This window comes from Cebus imitator, unplaced genomic scaffold (genome assembly GCF_001604975.1).
Source record: "Cebus imitator isolate Cc_AM_T3 unplaced genomic scaffold, Cebus_imitator-1.0 Scaffold64, whole genome shotgun sequence".
Taxonomy (NCBI): domain Eukaryota; kingdom Metazoa; phylum Chordata; class Mammalia; order Primates; family Cebidae; genus Cebus; species Cebus imitator.
In genome coordinates, this window is record NW_016107379.1 from 623,745 (window position 1) to 642,817 (window position 19,073).

Consider the following 19,073-nt stretch of genomic DNA (forward strand, 5'->3'; position numbering starts at 1 on the left):
TTGAACTCCTGACTTCATGATCCACCCACCTCAGACTCCCAAAGTGCTGGGATCACAGGTATGAGCCATTGTGCCCGGTCCAATCTCAGTCTTTTACTACTTTTTCTTTATTAATCTGTTGAAGGACACTTAAGTTGCTTACAAATCTTGGTGATTGTGAAAAGTGCTGCAATAAACATGGGGTGTTCAGACATGATATACCGATAAACTTTGTTTTGGGTATAGACATAGAAGTGGGATTGCTGGATTACATGATACCTCTATTTTCAGTTTCTGAGAAGAACCTGCAAACTGTTCTCCATAGTGGTTATACTTATTTACAATGCTATCAACAGTGTATCAGGGTTCTCTTTTCTCCGCATTGTCACCAGTATATGTTATTACCTATCTCTTGGATAAAAGCTGGAATGAGATCTGATATCTCATTGTAGTTTTGATTTGCATTTTTATGATGATTAATGATGTTGAATACTTTTTTTTTTGTCTATTTGTCATTTGTGTGTCTTCTTTTGAGACATGTCTATTCATATCTTTGGCCCATTTTTTTGATTGGATTATTAGATTTTAGCCTATAGAGTAGTTTAAACTCTTTATATATTTTGATTATTAATACCCTTGTCAAAAGGGTAGTTTTCTCCCATTCTGTGGGTTGTCTTTTTACTTTTTTGATTGTTTCCTTTGCTGTGTAGAAACTTTTTGACTTGGTTTGATCCCTTTTTTTCCATTTTTGCTTTGGTTGCCTGTGCTTGTGGGGTGTTGTTCAAGAAATCTTTGCCCAGATCAGTGTCCCAGAGATATGCACCAGTGTTTTCTGGTAGTAGTTTCACAGTTTGAGATCTTAGATTTAAGTATTTAATTCATTTGGATTTGATTTTTGTATATGTTGAGAGATAGGGGTCTAGTTTCATTCTTCTGCATATGGATATCAAGTTTTTCTGGCACCATTTATTGAAAAGTCATTTCCCTAATATATATTCTTTGCACCTTTATAAAAAATGTGTGTACTTTTGGTGTATGGATTTGTTTCTCAGTTCTCCATTCTGTTCCTTTGATTTATGTATTTGTTTGTATGCCAGTACCATGCTGTTTCAGTTACTACAGCTTCATAATATGGTTTGAAGTCAGGTAATGTGATTCATCTAGTTATGTTTTTTTTGCTTACGATAGCTTTGACTATTCTGGGTCTTTTGTGGTTCCATACAAGTTTTAGGATTGTTTTTTCTGTTTCTGTGAAGAATGTCATTGGTATTTTTTATAGAGATTGCATTGAACCCATAGATTTCTTTGGGTAATGTGGACATTTTAACAATATTGATTCTTCCAATCCATGAGCATGACATATTGTCCCATTTTTTGGTGTCTCATTCTATCTCTTTTATCAACATTTTATATTTTTATTGTAGAGATCTTTCACTTATTTTGATAATTCCTAAGTCTTTAATTTTATTTGTAGCTATTTACAAATGGGATTAATTTTTGATTTCTTTTTCAGATTGTTCACTTTTGGTATATGAAAATTCTACTGATTTTTTCTATGTTAATTTTGTATCCTGAAACTTTACTGAATTTGTTTATCACTTCTAATAGTTTTTTTTTTTTTTGGAGTCTTTATGTCTTTACAAATATAAGGCCATCTTATGTGCAAACAAGGATAATTTGACTTCTTCTTTGCACCTTTCTAATTGAATGACCTTTCTTCTTTTTCTTTTCTGATTGCTTTAGCTGGGACTTCCAGTACTATGTTGAGTACAGTGGTGAAAGTGGGCATCCTTGTCTTATTGCAAATCTTAGAGAAAAGGCTTTCAATTTTCCCCCATTAAGTATGATACTAGCTTTGGGTCTGTCATATTTGGCTTTTATTATTTTGGGGGTATGTTCCTTTTATTCACAGTTTTTGAGGGTTTCTTTTTCTTCAAATATAGTTTACTGTTTTTGTTTTTCTTATCATAACTTCAATGGTAATTAAACTAAAGAGCTTCTGCACAGCAACAGAAACTATCAACAGAGTAAACAGACAATGTACAGAATGGGAGAAAACTTTTACAAACTATGCATCTGACAAAGGTCCAATATCCAGCATCTACAAAGAGCTCAAACAAATTGAAAAGGAAAAAAAGCCAAACAACTGCATAAAAAAAGTGGGCGAAGGACAGGAACAGACACTGCTCAAAGACATACATGAAAAAAAAAAAAAACCTCAGCATAACTGATTAGAGAAATGCAAACCAAAACCACAATGAGATATCATCTAACATGAGTCAGAATGGCTATTTTAAGAAAGTCAGAAAATAACAGATGCTGGTGAGGTTGTGGAGAAAAAGATTCCTTTTTAAAAAATATCAAGAATTTACCAGAGACAGGGACATACAGCAGTCTTAACTACATCTACAAACCAATAGGTAGAGTTTTTATAAATTTCTTTTCAATAACTAGGTGAGCTTTTAAGAATATTGGCTTTATTAAATGGTCATTATCTCATCTCCTCTCCCAAGATAACATTTCTTGTCTTTGCATTGTCATTAAAACTGCAGTCCCACAATTCTTAAAATCATACCTGGCTTTAAAATGCATCTGGAATTTTGAATGAAACTGCTACCCTGCCTTTGAGTTCCCCCTTCATTCCTGCATCTAAAGGATTTACTTTCCTTTTCAGCTTGACTTAAACATAATTTTAATATCATTTCTCTAGTATCTGGAATTTTATTATATCTGTAAGTTGTAGCTGGAGAGTGTGCCTACTAACTCAATCTGAGGTAAAGTTAACACTGAGACCAAACTATTATTTAAAGGGAAAAAAGTTTATGGAAAATATTAAAATATTATATTAAATATATTTAATTAACTTATTAAATATATAAATATATTAAGAATGCATAAGAATACGTTATTAAACATTAAGAAAAAACTCTAGTTTTGATTCCATTAAAAAAATCAATTCGCCTTCCTTTAGATATTTGCTAAAATTATTTGTTTTTGTTCACTGAGAACAACTATTCTCAAGTTCACTTGAGAGACAAAAAATGTTTACTGTTTTTGGGGAGTACAAAGGGTCTAACTGAGAGCAATTTGCTGTTATTGTTATGTTACATTCTGTGCAAGAAGAAGGAAGAAACAAATATCTTGTAATTTTGTATTTGTTTCCTCGTTTTAAAACTGCTGTTTGAAATCCTCAGCAATATTTTCCTACAGAAACCATTTAAAGAATCTGTTTTCCAACTGAAGCCAGTGATCCTAAATACATGCCTAGATTCAGGGTTGTGCCCATTTGTTTACTCCTCTAATTCCATAGGTAGTACAGTTCTAGCACTAGCACATGGTAACTTTTCAGAAATACCATGGCATGAATGGATAAATGTGCCCACAGCAATTCTCCAAGTATGATAACAAAAATGTGGTATGTAAGTGAGTTATTGCCAGAGAAATGCTGCTTAAGAAACTATCCCCACAACTCAGTAGTATAAAGTAATATTTATTTTTATATCAGTGTGGTTTTGCTAATCTAGACTATGTTCAGCTGGTCTCACTTGTGTGTCTGTATGTTGAGGATTAAAAAACATAGGCTGGGCACACTGAAGGCAGCTTACATGGGCTTTAGTGTCTCTCTTGGAGAGGCAGTGACGAATTGGCTAGTCCATATGTTTCTTTTAAGGTCAATGGCAGAAGCTAGGAGAGCAAGCCAATTTCTAGTCTATTTTTTTAAATTTATTTTTATTTTCTTTTCTACCAATATATATTTTTTATTATACTTTAAGTTCTGGGGTACATGTGCAGAATGTTCAGGCTTGTTACATAGTTATATATGTATCATGGTGGTTTGCTGCATCCATCCCCCTCACCCCCGTCATCTACATTATGTATTTCTCCTAATGGTATCCCTCCCTGATACTCCCAGCCCCTGCTATCCCTGCCCTAGTCCCCATCCCCCAATAGGCCCTGGTGTGTGATGTTACCCTCCCTGTGTCCATGTGTTCTCATTGTTCAACACCCACTTTTGAGTGAGAACATGTGGTGTTTGGTTTTCTGTTCTTATGTCAGTTTGCTGAGAATGATGGTTTCCAGCTTCATCCATGTGCCTGCAAGGGACATGAACTCATCCTTTGTTATGGCTGCATAATATTCCATGGTGTATATGTAGTACATTTTCTTTATCCAGTCTATCATTGATGGGCATTTAGGTTGGTTCCAAGTCTTTGCTATTGTGAACAATGCCTCAGTAAACATACGTGTGCACGTGTTTTTATAATAGAATGTTTATAATCCTTTGTGTATATAATTTCAGCTTTAATTTTGTTACTTATTATTGGTCTGTTTACATTTTGGTTTTCTTCATGGTTCAATTTTGGTAGGTTATATACATCTATACATTTATTCATTTCTTGTGGGTTTTCCAAATTATTGGCATAGAGTTACTCATAGTAGCCTCTAATAATACTTTGAATTTCTGCAGTATCAGTTGTAATGCCTCTTTTTTCACTTTTATTAAATTTTTTTTTTTTTTGAGAACAGATCTCACTCTGTTTCCCAGGCTGGGAGGCAGTGGCACAATCAACCTCACTGCAGCCTCAATCTCCCAGGCTCATGTGATCTTCCCTCCTAATCCTCCCAGGTAGCTGGAACTACAGTCAGGGCCACCATGCCCAGCTAATATCTTCTTTTTCACTTTGATTTTATTTAGTTGGATCTTGTCTCTTTTTTTTTTTCTTAGTCTGGCTAGAGGTGTGCCTATTTTGTTTATCTTTTCAAAAAAACCAAGTTTTCCTTTTGTTGAACATTTGTATTTTGTCCTTTATTTCAATTTGATTTATTTCTGATGTTTATTATTTCTTATACTGATTTTTTAGCTCTTGCTTTCATAGTTTTTAAAGATGCATCGTCAGGTTGTTTATTTGAAGTTTTCTTGTTCTTTTGTTTTAGGTGCTTATAGCTCTAAACCTTTTTAGTACTACGTTTGCTGTATCCCATAGTAAGTTGTGTTTCCATTGTCGCTTGTTTCAAGATATTTTCAATTACCTTTCTTAGTTTCTTTATTGACCCACTGGTCATTCAAGAATGATAAATAATTGTATCTGTGCAAAGGTAGAATTTTTTTCTCCTAATTTATATAAAAGATAAAACAGAAAGATAACATGTTTTCTGGGAAACGTACAAAAATACTATCTGTCTGATAGAGCAATAGGTGCCCCATATCAAAACACAGTAAAAACATATCTTTCATATTAATTCTCAAATGAGTCCTCTTAAAGTAAATATAGTACGGTGAATAAAATTTTCTCATCAAGTTTACAAATAATTTTCTGTTTTGGCCTCTAAAAATAGAATTTAAATTATTTGGGATCATACAAATATAAATATATACAAAAGTTCTGTCAGTAAATTTATCCATGGGATATAGAATAATTTCTGAAAAGTATGTTTTCATAGATATGTTCATTTGTTTTTTAAGAAGGTAACATTATCAATTTTATAATACAAATTTACTCAACTACTATTTTTCACTTTACTCTTCATTGATTTTTTTCCAAACTAAGTATACAACACATTTTAAGGAACTAAGGCACAGAGAAGTTGCATTATATACTGAAACAAGTGTGAAGGAGTTGAATGTAAATTCTCTAAATGTGAAATATGGGCTAGATTGGAGTTCTCTGGCTTAAAAATTAATTCTACCTTTGAAAAGAGCAGTTGATGAGAACTTCAGTCTAGACTGGAATGATGATAATAGCTAATTAACTTTCCTGAGAGACTACAAGACCAGCAGACTCTGATTACTCCCAGGGGCACCCCCAGATAAAGGCTGCATATCTCTCCTACTCTCCTACACCCCTACTAATTTATGTTACTTCTCTCAGTGAATTCTCATTGTTTTCACAATGTGAAAATATTGTGATGTAGTGTTTATGATATGCTACTTTGATATGTTGTGTGTCTTTATTATAGTTAAATAAAGCCTGAAAATTAGTGAATCTAGAATAAAAACCAAATACCAGCTGATTATAATCAAGTTACAGATATACTTCTCATTAGAGTTTATTTGAAAATAATTAAAATTGTTTGCAATATGCCTAGTATAGAGACTAGTACAAAGACAGTGCCCAATAGCTAAAAAGTATTACTGTTAGAATGGATTTAATCCCAGATTTGAGTTAGGAATTATTAAGAAACTGGTTACTAGAAAACACCTTTTATTTATTTTTTTTGAGATTGAGTCTTGCTCTATCACCAGGCTGGAATTCAGTGGTGCAATCTTGGCTCACTGCAACCTCTGCCTCCAGGGTTCAAGCAATTCTTCTGCCTCAGCCTCCTGAGTAGCTGGGACTACAGGCACACATTACTATACTCAGCTAATCTTTGTATTTTTAGTAGAGATAGGTTTTCACCATGTTGGCCTGGATGGCCTTGATCTCTTGACCTTGTGATATGCACACCTCGGCCTCCCAAAGTGCTGGGATTACAGGTATGAGCCACTATGCCTGGCCTAGAAAACATTTTAATGATTAATCAAACTTTGTTTGTTAGACACTTTCAACAAACATTAAAAAGATTATACATTAAAAATCCAAAAAAATAGATACCACAAATATGTAGTGAAAGAATTTATTTAACAAATAAGCTCTTAAAAAGTAATTCTTGAAATAAGTTTTTTTTTTTTGTTATTCATTCTTTTTGAGTGTTAAGCTAATAATGTCAGTATGTGTGATAATGACATACAAACAACACACTTAAATCATAAAACCAGTAACCTAATTTTTGAAGATTAATAATATGTTTATAATCTTTCATGTAGCATTATATAAATAGCTTTAGCTATTGATTAAACATGGTTGGTAAAATTTAACTCATTCATATAACTTTTACCACATTTTGAAAGTGCAGTGGAATATAAACAATAAAGTTGGAGTATTTGCCTTTGTAGAACTTAGAACACTAAGATTTTGAAACAGACTACTTCATTTCTTGAGGAAGTAACTGCTTTTGTAATATTTACTTAAGCAAGCTTTCTCAGGTCACTTACTGTTAAATAAACCTAGTTAAATAAGAGTAATGCATGTTAAAGATTTAAGAATTCCTTACCTCACACTGCATTAACTTTCATTCTTTTCCAATATTTCCTTTTGCTGAGAAGTTTCGGGTTCTCAGCTGTAGCATGATAAAGAGTGATTACTATGTAACATTTTTTCTCTGTTTCACATAGCTTTGGAGCCAAAAATCTTTACCCTCTCTGTTCCAAATTTATATAGTACTTCTATCTTCCTCACTGAGTTTATAAGAAATGATATAAATCTATGTATGTGAGACTTGCATAGTAATGAAAGAAGAACAGTATGAACTTAGGATCTTGTCAGGATAATAGTCTTTTTCTTGGACTAACTATATTTTAATGATGTTTGGTGATAAATAATGCAGCAGGATTGCTTTAGACCACAAGCTTTACATCTGCTATTGGGCCTAGATATTATTTAGCCCATCATGAAATCCAGATTCAGAAAAATGTGGTTGTTTGGACTAATCCGTTGGTAAATGAGTGGGAATTAAAGACTGATATTCCATTTCACATTTTAGTTTAATTTTCATTACCTGGTGCTATTAATTATTAGACTTAACCTAAGACTGTTTTTGAAAATTCATTTTAATTAGGTAAATAATATGGTCTCCTGGGAAATTCTTAGAATATTTCACCTAAGGTTAAATTCCAATTTGATAACCAAACAAATCCCACAAGTGCATCTTTTTCAGAAAAGTGAACAAATTTCAAATGATCAAGTATCTTTTTGAATTAGGTTGGTTAAAAAAGAAAAGAAAAGAAAAGAAAACTCCAAAATGACAGTAGCTGAAATCAAATAGAAATTCTTTTCAGTCTCATATTCAAGAAGTCCAGCTGGTGTCACTCAAGGCTGTGTTGGTATTCTAAAGTATCGTGGACCCTCTTTGTTTCTCCATAATAGTGGCCTCCAGTTTATGTCCAAGATGGCAGTTGGAGTGTCAGTTATTATAGTGCATTCTAGCTACCAGAAAAAAAGTACCCGTCTCTACTTTAAGTACACTCCCTAGAAGTCGCAAATCATTTTCACTTGGCTCTTAATGTGCAAAAGTTAGTGACACGAACATAACTAGCTGCAAAGAGGCTAAGAAATGTGGTCTCTATTCCAAGCTGCTATATGCCCAAGTGAAAATGGAGGCTTTCATTTTTATGGAACAAGGGGGAAGAGTGTCTTCCCTGGCAAGTGTCCAGGGACAGCAAGAATTCTATTGCCTATTACTTTATTTTCCTGCCCACCCTAGACATCTGCTGAAAACCTCGGCCATTAGCAAGAGAATCAGGCTTAGCAAAATATTAGGAGTTCCATCCTTATTAGTGAATGATGCCTAAAAATCTATTCTTCTGGCATTTCATATCTGATATATCAGGGATAATTTTTATTTTCTTGGAACTTTCATAAACATCAGCTTCCAGCAATAGTTGTAACAACAGCAATAAAACAGTAAGTTGCAAAATATGTAATGAAATGAACAATTGACCACATAATACTATATATGTTTTTATTAGGACACCAATATGTATCTATATATAATTTTAAAAAGCCTTAAAGGCTACAGGCAAAGCTTCTAATGATTGTTACCTTTTGTGTTATGTAATGAGGGTTGATGATCAAATTGAACTTTATCTGTGAAGTTCTAAAAATTTACAACAAAACAAGGTATGGTGGGGAAGGTAGCAGGAGAAGGAAGTAGATATAGTTTGTGGAAACTCATAGGAATTCTGGTGTTTCCTAACTGTATAGCCATTGTATCAACTATAGGTTTTTATTGTAAGCAATAGAAACCAAGTCTAATGAATGAAATCAAAAAGGGAATTTATTGGAAGAGCACTGATTATCGTAGATTCAAAGATAAAATTGAATAAACTATGTAGTAGGAAGTAAGGGTACCACTGTAACTCCAGTTGCCCTTCATTCTTTTGTCTCTGTTAAAGATTTACCCATGAGGTGAAATGACATTGGCAAAGCTTGAGGTGTATTCACCAGCCGAGGTTTGGGAGGTAAGTGTTGTAAGTGGGTACTTTGATTCTACTAAGGCAAAGAGTGTGGAAAAGACAGTTGCCCAAGTAAAAGTTAGGGCCGTGCTGCCAATAAAAAGGGAGAAAGGATATTAGGAGGCAAAAGCAATAGATGTCTACAACTATCACAGAACACTAATTCTATTAATAGTTTCTTCCTTCAACTGTAATTTATAGGATGCTCTGTGGGTATTTAGGGGAAGTTTGGTTTTGGAGCTAGGATTAGTAATTTTAATTCTCAAAAGAGCCTTTACTTGGTTACATTACAATGAACCAAGTTAACAAATTTTCTGTACTATCATAATTTGTTCAAAAATTGTATTATTTACTGCTCTTATATACTGAGCAATCTAGTCTCAACCTTTGTTTTTTATGGTATAGGAAGCCATGAGTGTCTGAGCTACTATTCACAAATATTTGCTACAAATGCCTGGACAGGATTGTATTTTCTCACCCCATTGAGTTCAGTGTTGGCCAAAGCATTTTGGCCAAGGAAATATGAGTAGAAGTGATATGTGTTACTTTTAAGCAGAAGTTTTAAGAGACATTGTGTGGCTATGTTCTCTTTTCCCTCTGCACAATAACCGAAGATGGTTCCGATAGAGGATGTTTCATCAGTGTCTCAGTCCCTCAAGATGAAGAGCCACAGTAAACCTGCTATTGATGCATATTTTTATTGAAAGGTAATCTCTTGCAATTGCAAACCACTGAGATTTGGACCATTGGTTACTATAGTGTAACCTGACCACTGTTGATTGATGTACTTGTAAAATGAATTCTCTATTCAAATTTCACAGAGAATTTCCAACAGAATGTGGTTTTAAAACAGACCATAAGCAGGAAATTAGGTGGAAACTGAACAAATGATTAGAAGCTTATGCTGTGAGCAGTAGAAAACAGGTAGTTTTTTTCTAAACAAGCAAATGACAAAATTATTTTCTGTTTTAGACATTTAATATTAAATTTAATATTAAAGCAGTACATAATACATATTTTAACATGGAACACTCACCTGTGGACAGAACAATGGATTAAAGAAATTCTCAAATATCTGACCTCTTCTTTGGTACTAATTAGTAATTATTTTACAGGTTTATTAAGGTTTTTCGATTATTAAGTGATATATATGTTATATATAATGTGTATAATATATTATATATAATATAATACAGATATTATATTATATAAACATATTATATATATATACGTATGTATATAAAACAAGCTGAGGAACATAAAGCTAGAAAGCAAAAGCACACAAATTATGATGAATTTAAAGAGCTGCATTTCTAGATCAGGAACATAAACAAAGGTTGCAATGATTTAACCTAGTAGTAATCTCTCCTTAACTCTTCACAAAAAGCAATCAGTAGGTCCATTTTATCTCTTAAATATTTCCTAAACTATCCTTTCCTTCCTATCCTTACCATCACTTCTTTAAATCAGATATTCATCATCTCTTTCTAAAGGTTTGTGATAGTCTCTTAATTAATCCCTGCAGTGTTGCTCTCCTTCAGGCTGCCTTTCTCATAGCTCTGAACACTCTTTCCGGAACACAGATTTGACTACTGTATTTGATTTGCTTGCATTAGACCCTTTTGGTTTAATGCATTCTGGTAGTATGACAAGGTTCAAGCTCCTTAAGTAGCATACAAGTCTGCCCTGAAAGGGATTGTAAAAATGAATTCTTAAACCAGACTCTGCTATCTGAACTTAGTAAATATTTATAACAGTATGTTGATTAAAATCCTAACTTCTAATAATATTATCTGGTTTCCCCCTCACTTCCTGTGTTTACTCTCTGACTGCTTTGCTGTTACCCGATTGCCTTGCAACTTTAAATCTGTATTCCTTCTTTCCTTTGTAGTTACTGATAACTCTCTCCTTCCACCCCTCAAACTATCTAATACTATCTCAAGTTTTAACATTAAATTCAAGAATAATTGCTTTTACATTTCAGATTAAGTGACTTTGCCTTGAATACGATACCTTCTCTTATTAACCCCTTTGTTACTCTGTCTATATCTCTATTATTCCAGTTATCACATGGTATGACGTTATGTTTATATATCTGTTTACCTCTATGAGACGATACACAACTTGAGAGCAGGAACTATGCCTTGTGCATCCTTGTGCCCAGATACATTTCCTGGTACATAGCAGACACATAATGAAAAAGTCTGTGGAATATGTAGGAAATTGCTGTATAAAGAAAGGGTTATTCTTTTACAAATCACTCAAACTTACTATTATGTGGTTCAGTTGTGCTTGATTGAGATCTTTGTGATATATTTCTTTTAAAATATATTTCCAGAGAACGTTATTTCTCTCTTGAATTCTTGATGCTTTCTTTCATCTGACAAAGATAAGTCAACCTAGTTTCCTTTTTTGCCTTGATTATCTCTACTCATAGGGCTAAAATTAATGCTCTACTCCAGTAACTGTATTAGCATAGGTGTCTAGTATTTTAATTTCCTTAAATTAATAAACTATACTTAAATTATAGGCAGTTAAAAAATTTTGTGGGAAGGAGTGGTACGAACATGGTGACTTTTCTTGGTATGTTAAAAAAGAACAAAATGGGCATGTAAATGAAATTATATATGGCATGAGTCTTGATATGGATATATTATTTAAAGACTTGATTCCAACTATTTATAAATACTCTATTACTATATGAAATTAAATTGAGGACTCTAGTAGATAATAATGATTGTGTTTATATGGTTTTCATTTTGCAAGGAAATTGTCACTGGAATAAAAAATCATTATTATTGGCCCCTGAGTGTTTGAAATGTATTTGTTATCTAATACATTATAACTGAAGATCTGCTTTTTACAGGACTCTAACAAGTGCTGGTAAAGACTTACAAGATAACTTTCTGATGGCCCTGGCAATGAGAGAAGAAGACAATCGCAACGGAAAACTGAGTGTAAGTACATTTCATCCAACAGCTTAAAATGTATACACTAAAGGCACAATTAATATTAAAAATCTAATATTGAATATCTTTCTTAAAGTAATTTATGGGATATAAAATATGGTTCCTCTTTATTAATTATTTATTATAGGAATATATCTAGAATGTTAAAAATTCTCATTTACATCTCTAGAAGTAGCCAAATGGTAANAAAAAAAAAAAAAAAAAAAAAAGGATTCTAAACATATTTTTGCAGAGAAAATGCCTATGCATGGCAGAATGGTCCTCTAACTCTATGCCACCTCTAGGTAAAGCCTCCTGCTTTTCTTAAGCCCAACCTCTTCTTACACTCTCTTAAGTGGCATCACCCACTGACCCTGAGTTTTGTCCCCTGATTTTATGTTACTCCTAGAATATAGTAGCATAGTCTGCCTTTTAGTGCTACATTGGAAGATGTGATAGCAATCATGTAATAGAATAACATGTGTTATTATTATTATTTTGAAGATTCAAGGAGAATATACTTGTAGTTTATTAAAATGTGTGCTATATTAATATCAAATACATGGAGTATGTGAATATTATTGGGAATAAAGATTTACTTTCACACTTTGTTAATATGATATTTGTGATAACAGTCTTTGTAAGTCTTAACATGTTCCAAATGAAATTTAATAGAAAAGGCAAATATTCATGCTAAAACTGTAGTAGATGACTGATTTACAGAAAATTATTCAGAAGTAATGTGATGAAAAATTTAGAAGAACAGAAAAATATGTATATAAGGAGATCTACCAATGTTTTCTTAATAAAAAAGTTGGAGTTTTACTCACTATCAGGTCCACTGAAAATATCACATGAAAACAAAACCATCAGTGTACTTCAGAGAGATTAAAAAAATCATGCCATGTTTAGTTAATAGAATAGAACTAACCCTGATTTAAAATAAGGAAAAATTTCATGTAGGAAGTAGTCTGACAGAAATTTTAAAAGGGTGGAGATGGAAATATGGGCAGAGACTAGATTTTGGACAACCTTATTAATCACAACAGAAAAGTCTGGAATTTATTTGACTGTTAGTAGAGCAGCTAGAGAGGTTTGAGGAAAGGCAGGAGAAAAAGGTTTCAAAGGAACATGGGTTAAGGATGTCCAAGAAGGAGCAAATGATTATCAGTGGTCAAACAAGATAAGAACTGGAAAAGCATCCATTGTGTTTGGCTATAGAGTTTTTTGTTTGTTTTTTTGTTTGTTTTTTTAATTTGTCAAGAACAAATTCTACCCACAGTAAAGGTGGAAATCGAATTCCATAGAATTGAAAAAAATGGTCCATGATTATTACATAGTAGGACAAGCAAGCACAGACAGCTTTAAAGACCCAGAGTCTGTGATTTGAATCAGAATAGGCTTCTTTTCAATCACATCTTCTTTGTCTTGTTCTTCCGTTTGTATCTCCTTTGATGACAAATTAGGGCACTAACCACCCATTTACTCAGATTAAAAGCCTATCACTTACAGACTCTACTTTCTCTCACCCATGTTGGATGAACTACCATCTCCTCTTAAGCATAAGTCAAATAAATTTACTTTATTCATCCTAAATATTATTTACCTTGATTCAAGCCACTATTATATCTTAAATTAAAACAGGCTTTTACATGATATACATATATATTTTCCTGCTCTACGTTCATTCATTTTCCAGTCACTCAAAACATATTTCTTGTGCACTTGTACAAGCTTGGAATGGCTCTAGGCATTGGGAGCCTGGGGGTGCTGTGGCGTTCATGATCTTAGCGAGTTTATATTTTAGAGAGTGAAGATAGAAAGTAAAACAAAATAAAAGTAGAATAATTAAATTCAGCTCTGGATGGACACTATAGGAAATATAATATTAATATTTAAGTTAGTATGATCTTCCAGCACTTAATTATACAAAACATTCAAATTTATTTGCAATTTATGTACAAAAACACTTTTAAATATTTTTGATTGTCATACAGTTCTTCAAATGACAGGCACAATGAATGTTTTTTCCCTAGTGATATAGCTATTTAGCTTTATTTTAAATGTGAGCCATTCATGTATGAAAATGTTTCTACCTCATGCCTCATGTATTTCAGGTTTAAAAATTCTTAAAAGGCTAAAATGAATAATTTTATTATTTCATTCTCATTTGTATGCAGATTTATTATTTCCTGAGCAAATAATGTAGTTTTCTGACTGCCCATGCTGTGAAGTTAACACTACCACCACAGTGAAGCATTTATAAAGTGTGTGCTTATGACAAGTGCTTGCCCCAGCACATTATACTGGTCTGGTTCAGAATAGCCAGCAACTCACATTAGAGGCACATAACAGTAATGCAAACAAAGATGTAAAAAATGCAGAGACTTGAACTCATTGAATGAATATACATGATATTACAAATGCATTTTCCCAGAAATATCAATGGAAAAGTTATAGAAATTAAATATTTAAGTGAGGCTGAGACTAGGACATAATTTAATATCCAGAAATAGGATACAAATGTAGTAATATAGCTATGCTTGCAATAGGAATGGTAGAAATATAGAGGATGCTTTAATGAAGATGTACCTCTTGAGAGCATTTCATGTATACGATAAAGACTAAGGAAAACCTTAGAGGTCAAGATGTGATAATTGAAGAAAAATCTAGTTAGAAATTAAAGGGGTAAAATGGATTATTTTGAGACAATAATCTCCAATTTCTTTCCAGACTACTCTGAGATATTTACATAGCAGATCAGTCTGTTTTATTTTCTACCTTAGTGTCTATGACATAGTTATCTTATAGTTATTCTACCTTTCTTCTGGCTTTTTAACTGAATCTCTTTCTTGGGCTTCTCATCTTATACCTCCAGAGGACCTGCATCTCTACTACTATGCACATTTTCCCTTAGCGAATTATCAAAACCCATGAGATCACTGACTATGTTTCTTGTTACAAAAAATAGAAACCTAGATCTTTTTTGTCCATCTATTAATTACTTTTTTCAATTGGTCATTAAACACGTTGTGATAAATGGCTCTATACCAGGCATCATACTTACTGCTTGGAATACAGTGAGTGGCAAGTGCTTATGGAGCTTATAGTTGTTTGGGGCAGAAAATGAATAATCAAATATCTATTTGCATAGAAATAAGAACAAATTTGCAATGTGACAGATGCTATGGAGGAAAAACACAAAAAGCTCTAATTGTATGTAAATGGGTAGAGGACGATATAATCAGATTTTCAGATAGAAAGCATCAGTGTGCCTTTACTATAGGGAATAAATTACAGAAAGGATAAAGCAGATGCCAGCAGATGCATTACAAATTCAGATGAAAAGAAGAGAATGATTTGAGAGCTATTTAGAAGATAAACTTGACAGGATGCTGTGATAGGATATAGTTAAAGAAGGGATAGAAAGAAAGAGTGGTTTTGGAGATAGATAGATGATACTGCCAATCTGAGACGTAGTGCACTCCAAGATCAGAAATCAGACACAGAGATAATGTGTTTGATTTTGGTTGTAGTGAGTTTGTGTTGTTTTTGACAAAAGAATATGTTCAGTTAAGTAGGAAGCTGGCGAAAAAGATATGAACTCCACTCCAATGTTTACCTCCGTGTTGTTATCCCTCAAATGCTCAACATTTACTCTATTACTCTATTGTGTATGTTTTCTTTTCCTTTTCTACTTATCAGATCTCATATCCATTTGATCACCAGCCCTGGTCAATTCTACTTGGTAAATATTTCTCAAATAAATTTGGGAGAGGAGGCAGGAAGCCAAAGCGATGAGCAACAACCAGGTGTATAGGTTCTGTTGCTGTGCTCAGTAGCATGGACAGTGCTACTGAGATGAAGGTGATGAATGTCCTTAAAATTATTTATGCAAATGGTTGATGTGATCAGACATGCAATTTAGGAGTACACTGCCAGTAGTGTATGGGGATAAGTGTGTGTACATAGAGACGGAAAATGGAAAATGAGATATAAGACAGGGAGGTCAACTGAGAGGGTATTGTAACAGTGCAGGCAATAGATAATAAAGGCTGGGATAAATAAATGACAGAATGAACAGGGGGAAAAAAGATATATTTGACTGATTACTTAGGAGACAAAATCTGCAAACCGCGTGCTTTGTTTTTATGTAAGAAACAGGGAAGGAGCTATGGAGTACTATTCCTATGTTTCTATTTGTGAGATTCAGTGGAAAGTGAGCAGCTGATAATAATTTTAATAAAGGAAAGAAGTATAATCCTGGCTTTAGAGGATTTAGTATGGTTCAGTGATTAAAAAAACAGAATTTTGAGGTAGACAGTAACTAGACTGAAGTTCCAGACTGACTTCCTACCAAGTATTATGGATTGCAAAATGACATTATTATATTTTCTAAGCCACAATGTCCTTCTCTGTAATATGAGGATTAAAAGAGTACCCTCATATTAATATTGATTATTTAAAATATAGATTAAACATTTGTCACACTTTTGATACATGACAATGATTTAATATATAAAAAAGTTTTATAGTAAAGGAGTATTATAACTGCTAAAGCTATAATTGTGAATAAAATAGATATGGAAAATATCCAATACTTTTGCTGATAGTATTTAAGGAAAACATTGATTAGATTTGAATTTATCTTCAGATGAGATAGTTGAAACAGTTCTTTGAGACAATTAGTTGCTTATAGATTTTATTAGAAATATAAACATTGTTGATCATTGTTAAGATATTATAGCCATCAGAATACTTTCTTAAAGAAACGCTATATGTGTTTTTTTAGTGTTGTGGGAACCACTGTCCATTTTAACATATACTCAGTGCAAATCCCTTTACTGTTTGCCAAAAATAAACATGTATAGAAAATGGGACCTCTCTATAATGTTTCTAATGTAATAGGATTATGTAACTCTTTATAGTGAACAAGCAGCTGTGGGAGGAGATAATTGTTTTTAAGGTGGTGGTAAACTAAGAATCTGATTTGTTGAATGAAAAATACAAAAATAAAACATTTCCTTACTAATCAGAGACTCATGAGGATTATAATGAGAGGTCACATGCTGTTCTGAGTGGGAAAAGTGAAACCCATTGACACTTATTTTCCCACTGAATGTTGACTATGTAAACAGTCACATGAGTGACTAGTTTTGGCTTTGAAATATGCATTATTGAAGCTAGGAAAAAACATTGCCTACAGCTTTTCTTTCAGAGTCATTCAAAGAAACCACTGTACCTGAATCAGGAAAATCTATGAATTAAGGCGGTTCCTAATATACCCATTTCCTGTGTTGAAATCTCTATGAAACATAAGATTGCCTTGTATATAACCAATAACACTGTGCTGACATGATCTTTTCCCTCCTTGCTATTTTCCAACTTTTATAAAATGTTCCCTTTCAAGAAAATGAAGGTATTATACAGACGTTTATTTCCTTTTTAATAGAATTCATGCTTGTCCACTAATAAACTCTTATGGAAATTACATGACTCACACAATCTTACCCTCATTTTAAATAAATTACATCAACGTTTGGGGGATAAATGCATATCAACGTTTATTTCACTAGAAAAAGTATAGCTGGATAGATCTTTAATTTCCTTATTTCCTGGATAAAACTATGATACAGAGGCAGTGAGAAGTGCAGGAAAGAGCAAAGGTTATGGAGTCATCAGAGTTTGAATCTTGGATTTTCTGATTATCACAAGCTAAAGACACATTTCTCAACTCAACACAGCCTGAGTTTTCCCCACCCAAATACGGGATGATAATTTCCACACTGCTGAGATATTTCCAGAATAAAATTATATAATGTGTAAAACACATCTAAGCCTAAAACTAGGTAGATGTTTTTTTTTTCTTTTCTGAGGCAGTGCCTTGCTGTGCTGCCCAGGCTGGAGTGCAGTGGTGCCATCATGGCTCACTGCAGCCAGGAACTCCTGGGCTCAAGCATCCTGCTGCCTCAAACTCCTGAAAAGCTGGAACTACCAGCATGTATCACCATACCCAGCTAATTTTTTATTATTTGTAGATACAGGGTTTTCCTATGTTGTCCAGGCTAGTCTTGAACACTGGGCTCAAGTTATCCTCTTACCTGGTGCTCCCAAAGTGTGAGCTACTGCATTATAGATGTTTAATAAAGCATAAATACCATGTGTTATGTTAGGTCAGGTTCCCTATAAGCAGATCCTCGGATGCCAATTTTAGTGCCAGTGATTTATTGAGAAAGTTCTCTCATCTCGTTATCACATTGAGAAACCTCTCTCATAACGGGTTATGCATGAGGGAAGTATGATACTATAGAGGAAGAAGTTAGGCAGAGATGTAGTTTCAGTGGAAATCTATTCTCAGTCTGGTCTCACAGAGTGCTTTGGTGTATGACTGTTTGGCCTGCCTGAGGCAAGGGGAATGTGCTTTTATACGCTTCCTTCCCCATTCCTCTCTCCATCAATTAATTGTCAGCTGCCACAGAGGTGGGAGACTGAGAATTGGCCCCTGTCAGCTAAGGACATTCCTTTTGAGGAGGGTGCAGGTGGGAACCATTAGCTTTTAACACCTGCAGGTCTGGAGCTGGGTACATATGCCTGGGAAATAAGATCTAAAAGAGACACTGCCAACATCCACTGCAGTGCTCTAGAACTACAAATGCAAAAGCTTAGTGCTAGCCATTTTAGGGAAAAACAAAAAGTATGTCATTGTTGCAATAATGTAATCTTATGGAAGCAAAACATAATTTTGTTTAGGTGTTTAAATTTATCAATTATTTTGTATGAAAATTTAATGACATCTTTAGTGTTCCATACTGACATGAGACATAGTCATTTGAATTAAAAATTTTACATATGTAAGAAGCTTTCCCAATTAAATCTAATGTCTGCTAGTACATGTCCCATATATACTCGGTGCTTGGATTTTCACACTGACAGAATCAAGAGAGCTAATTATACTTCATTAAGAGAGTTAAAAAAATGATGATTTTAATTTCGTCAAAAACTAATATGTATTAAAACCTTACCAACTACTGAGCATTTTTCATAAGTGCTTTATATTCTTGAACTGTTAATTTTTATAACATATATGAAGTAGG

At 33.4% G+C, this 19,073-nt stretch overlaps 1 protein-coding gene across 3 annotated transcripts in view; it reads left to right on the forward strand.

Moving 5' to 3' along the window:
- Positions 1 to 19,073, forward strand: part of CFAP299 (cilia and flagella associated protein 299) — a 664,079-nt gene that overhangs the window by 240,067 nt on the left and 404,939 nt on the right. For all 3 annotated transcript variants that reach the window (XM_017530199.2, XM_037739149.1, XM_037739148.1), the window contains exon 3: positions 11,898 to 11,988. In XM_017530199.2, coding sequence (XP_017385688.1) covers positions 11,898 to 11,988 — 91 coding nt within the window. The remainder of the gene's footprint in view (positions 1 to 11,897; positions 11,989 to 19,073) is intronic.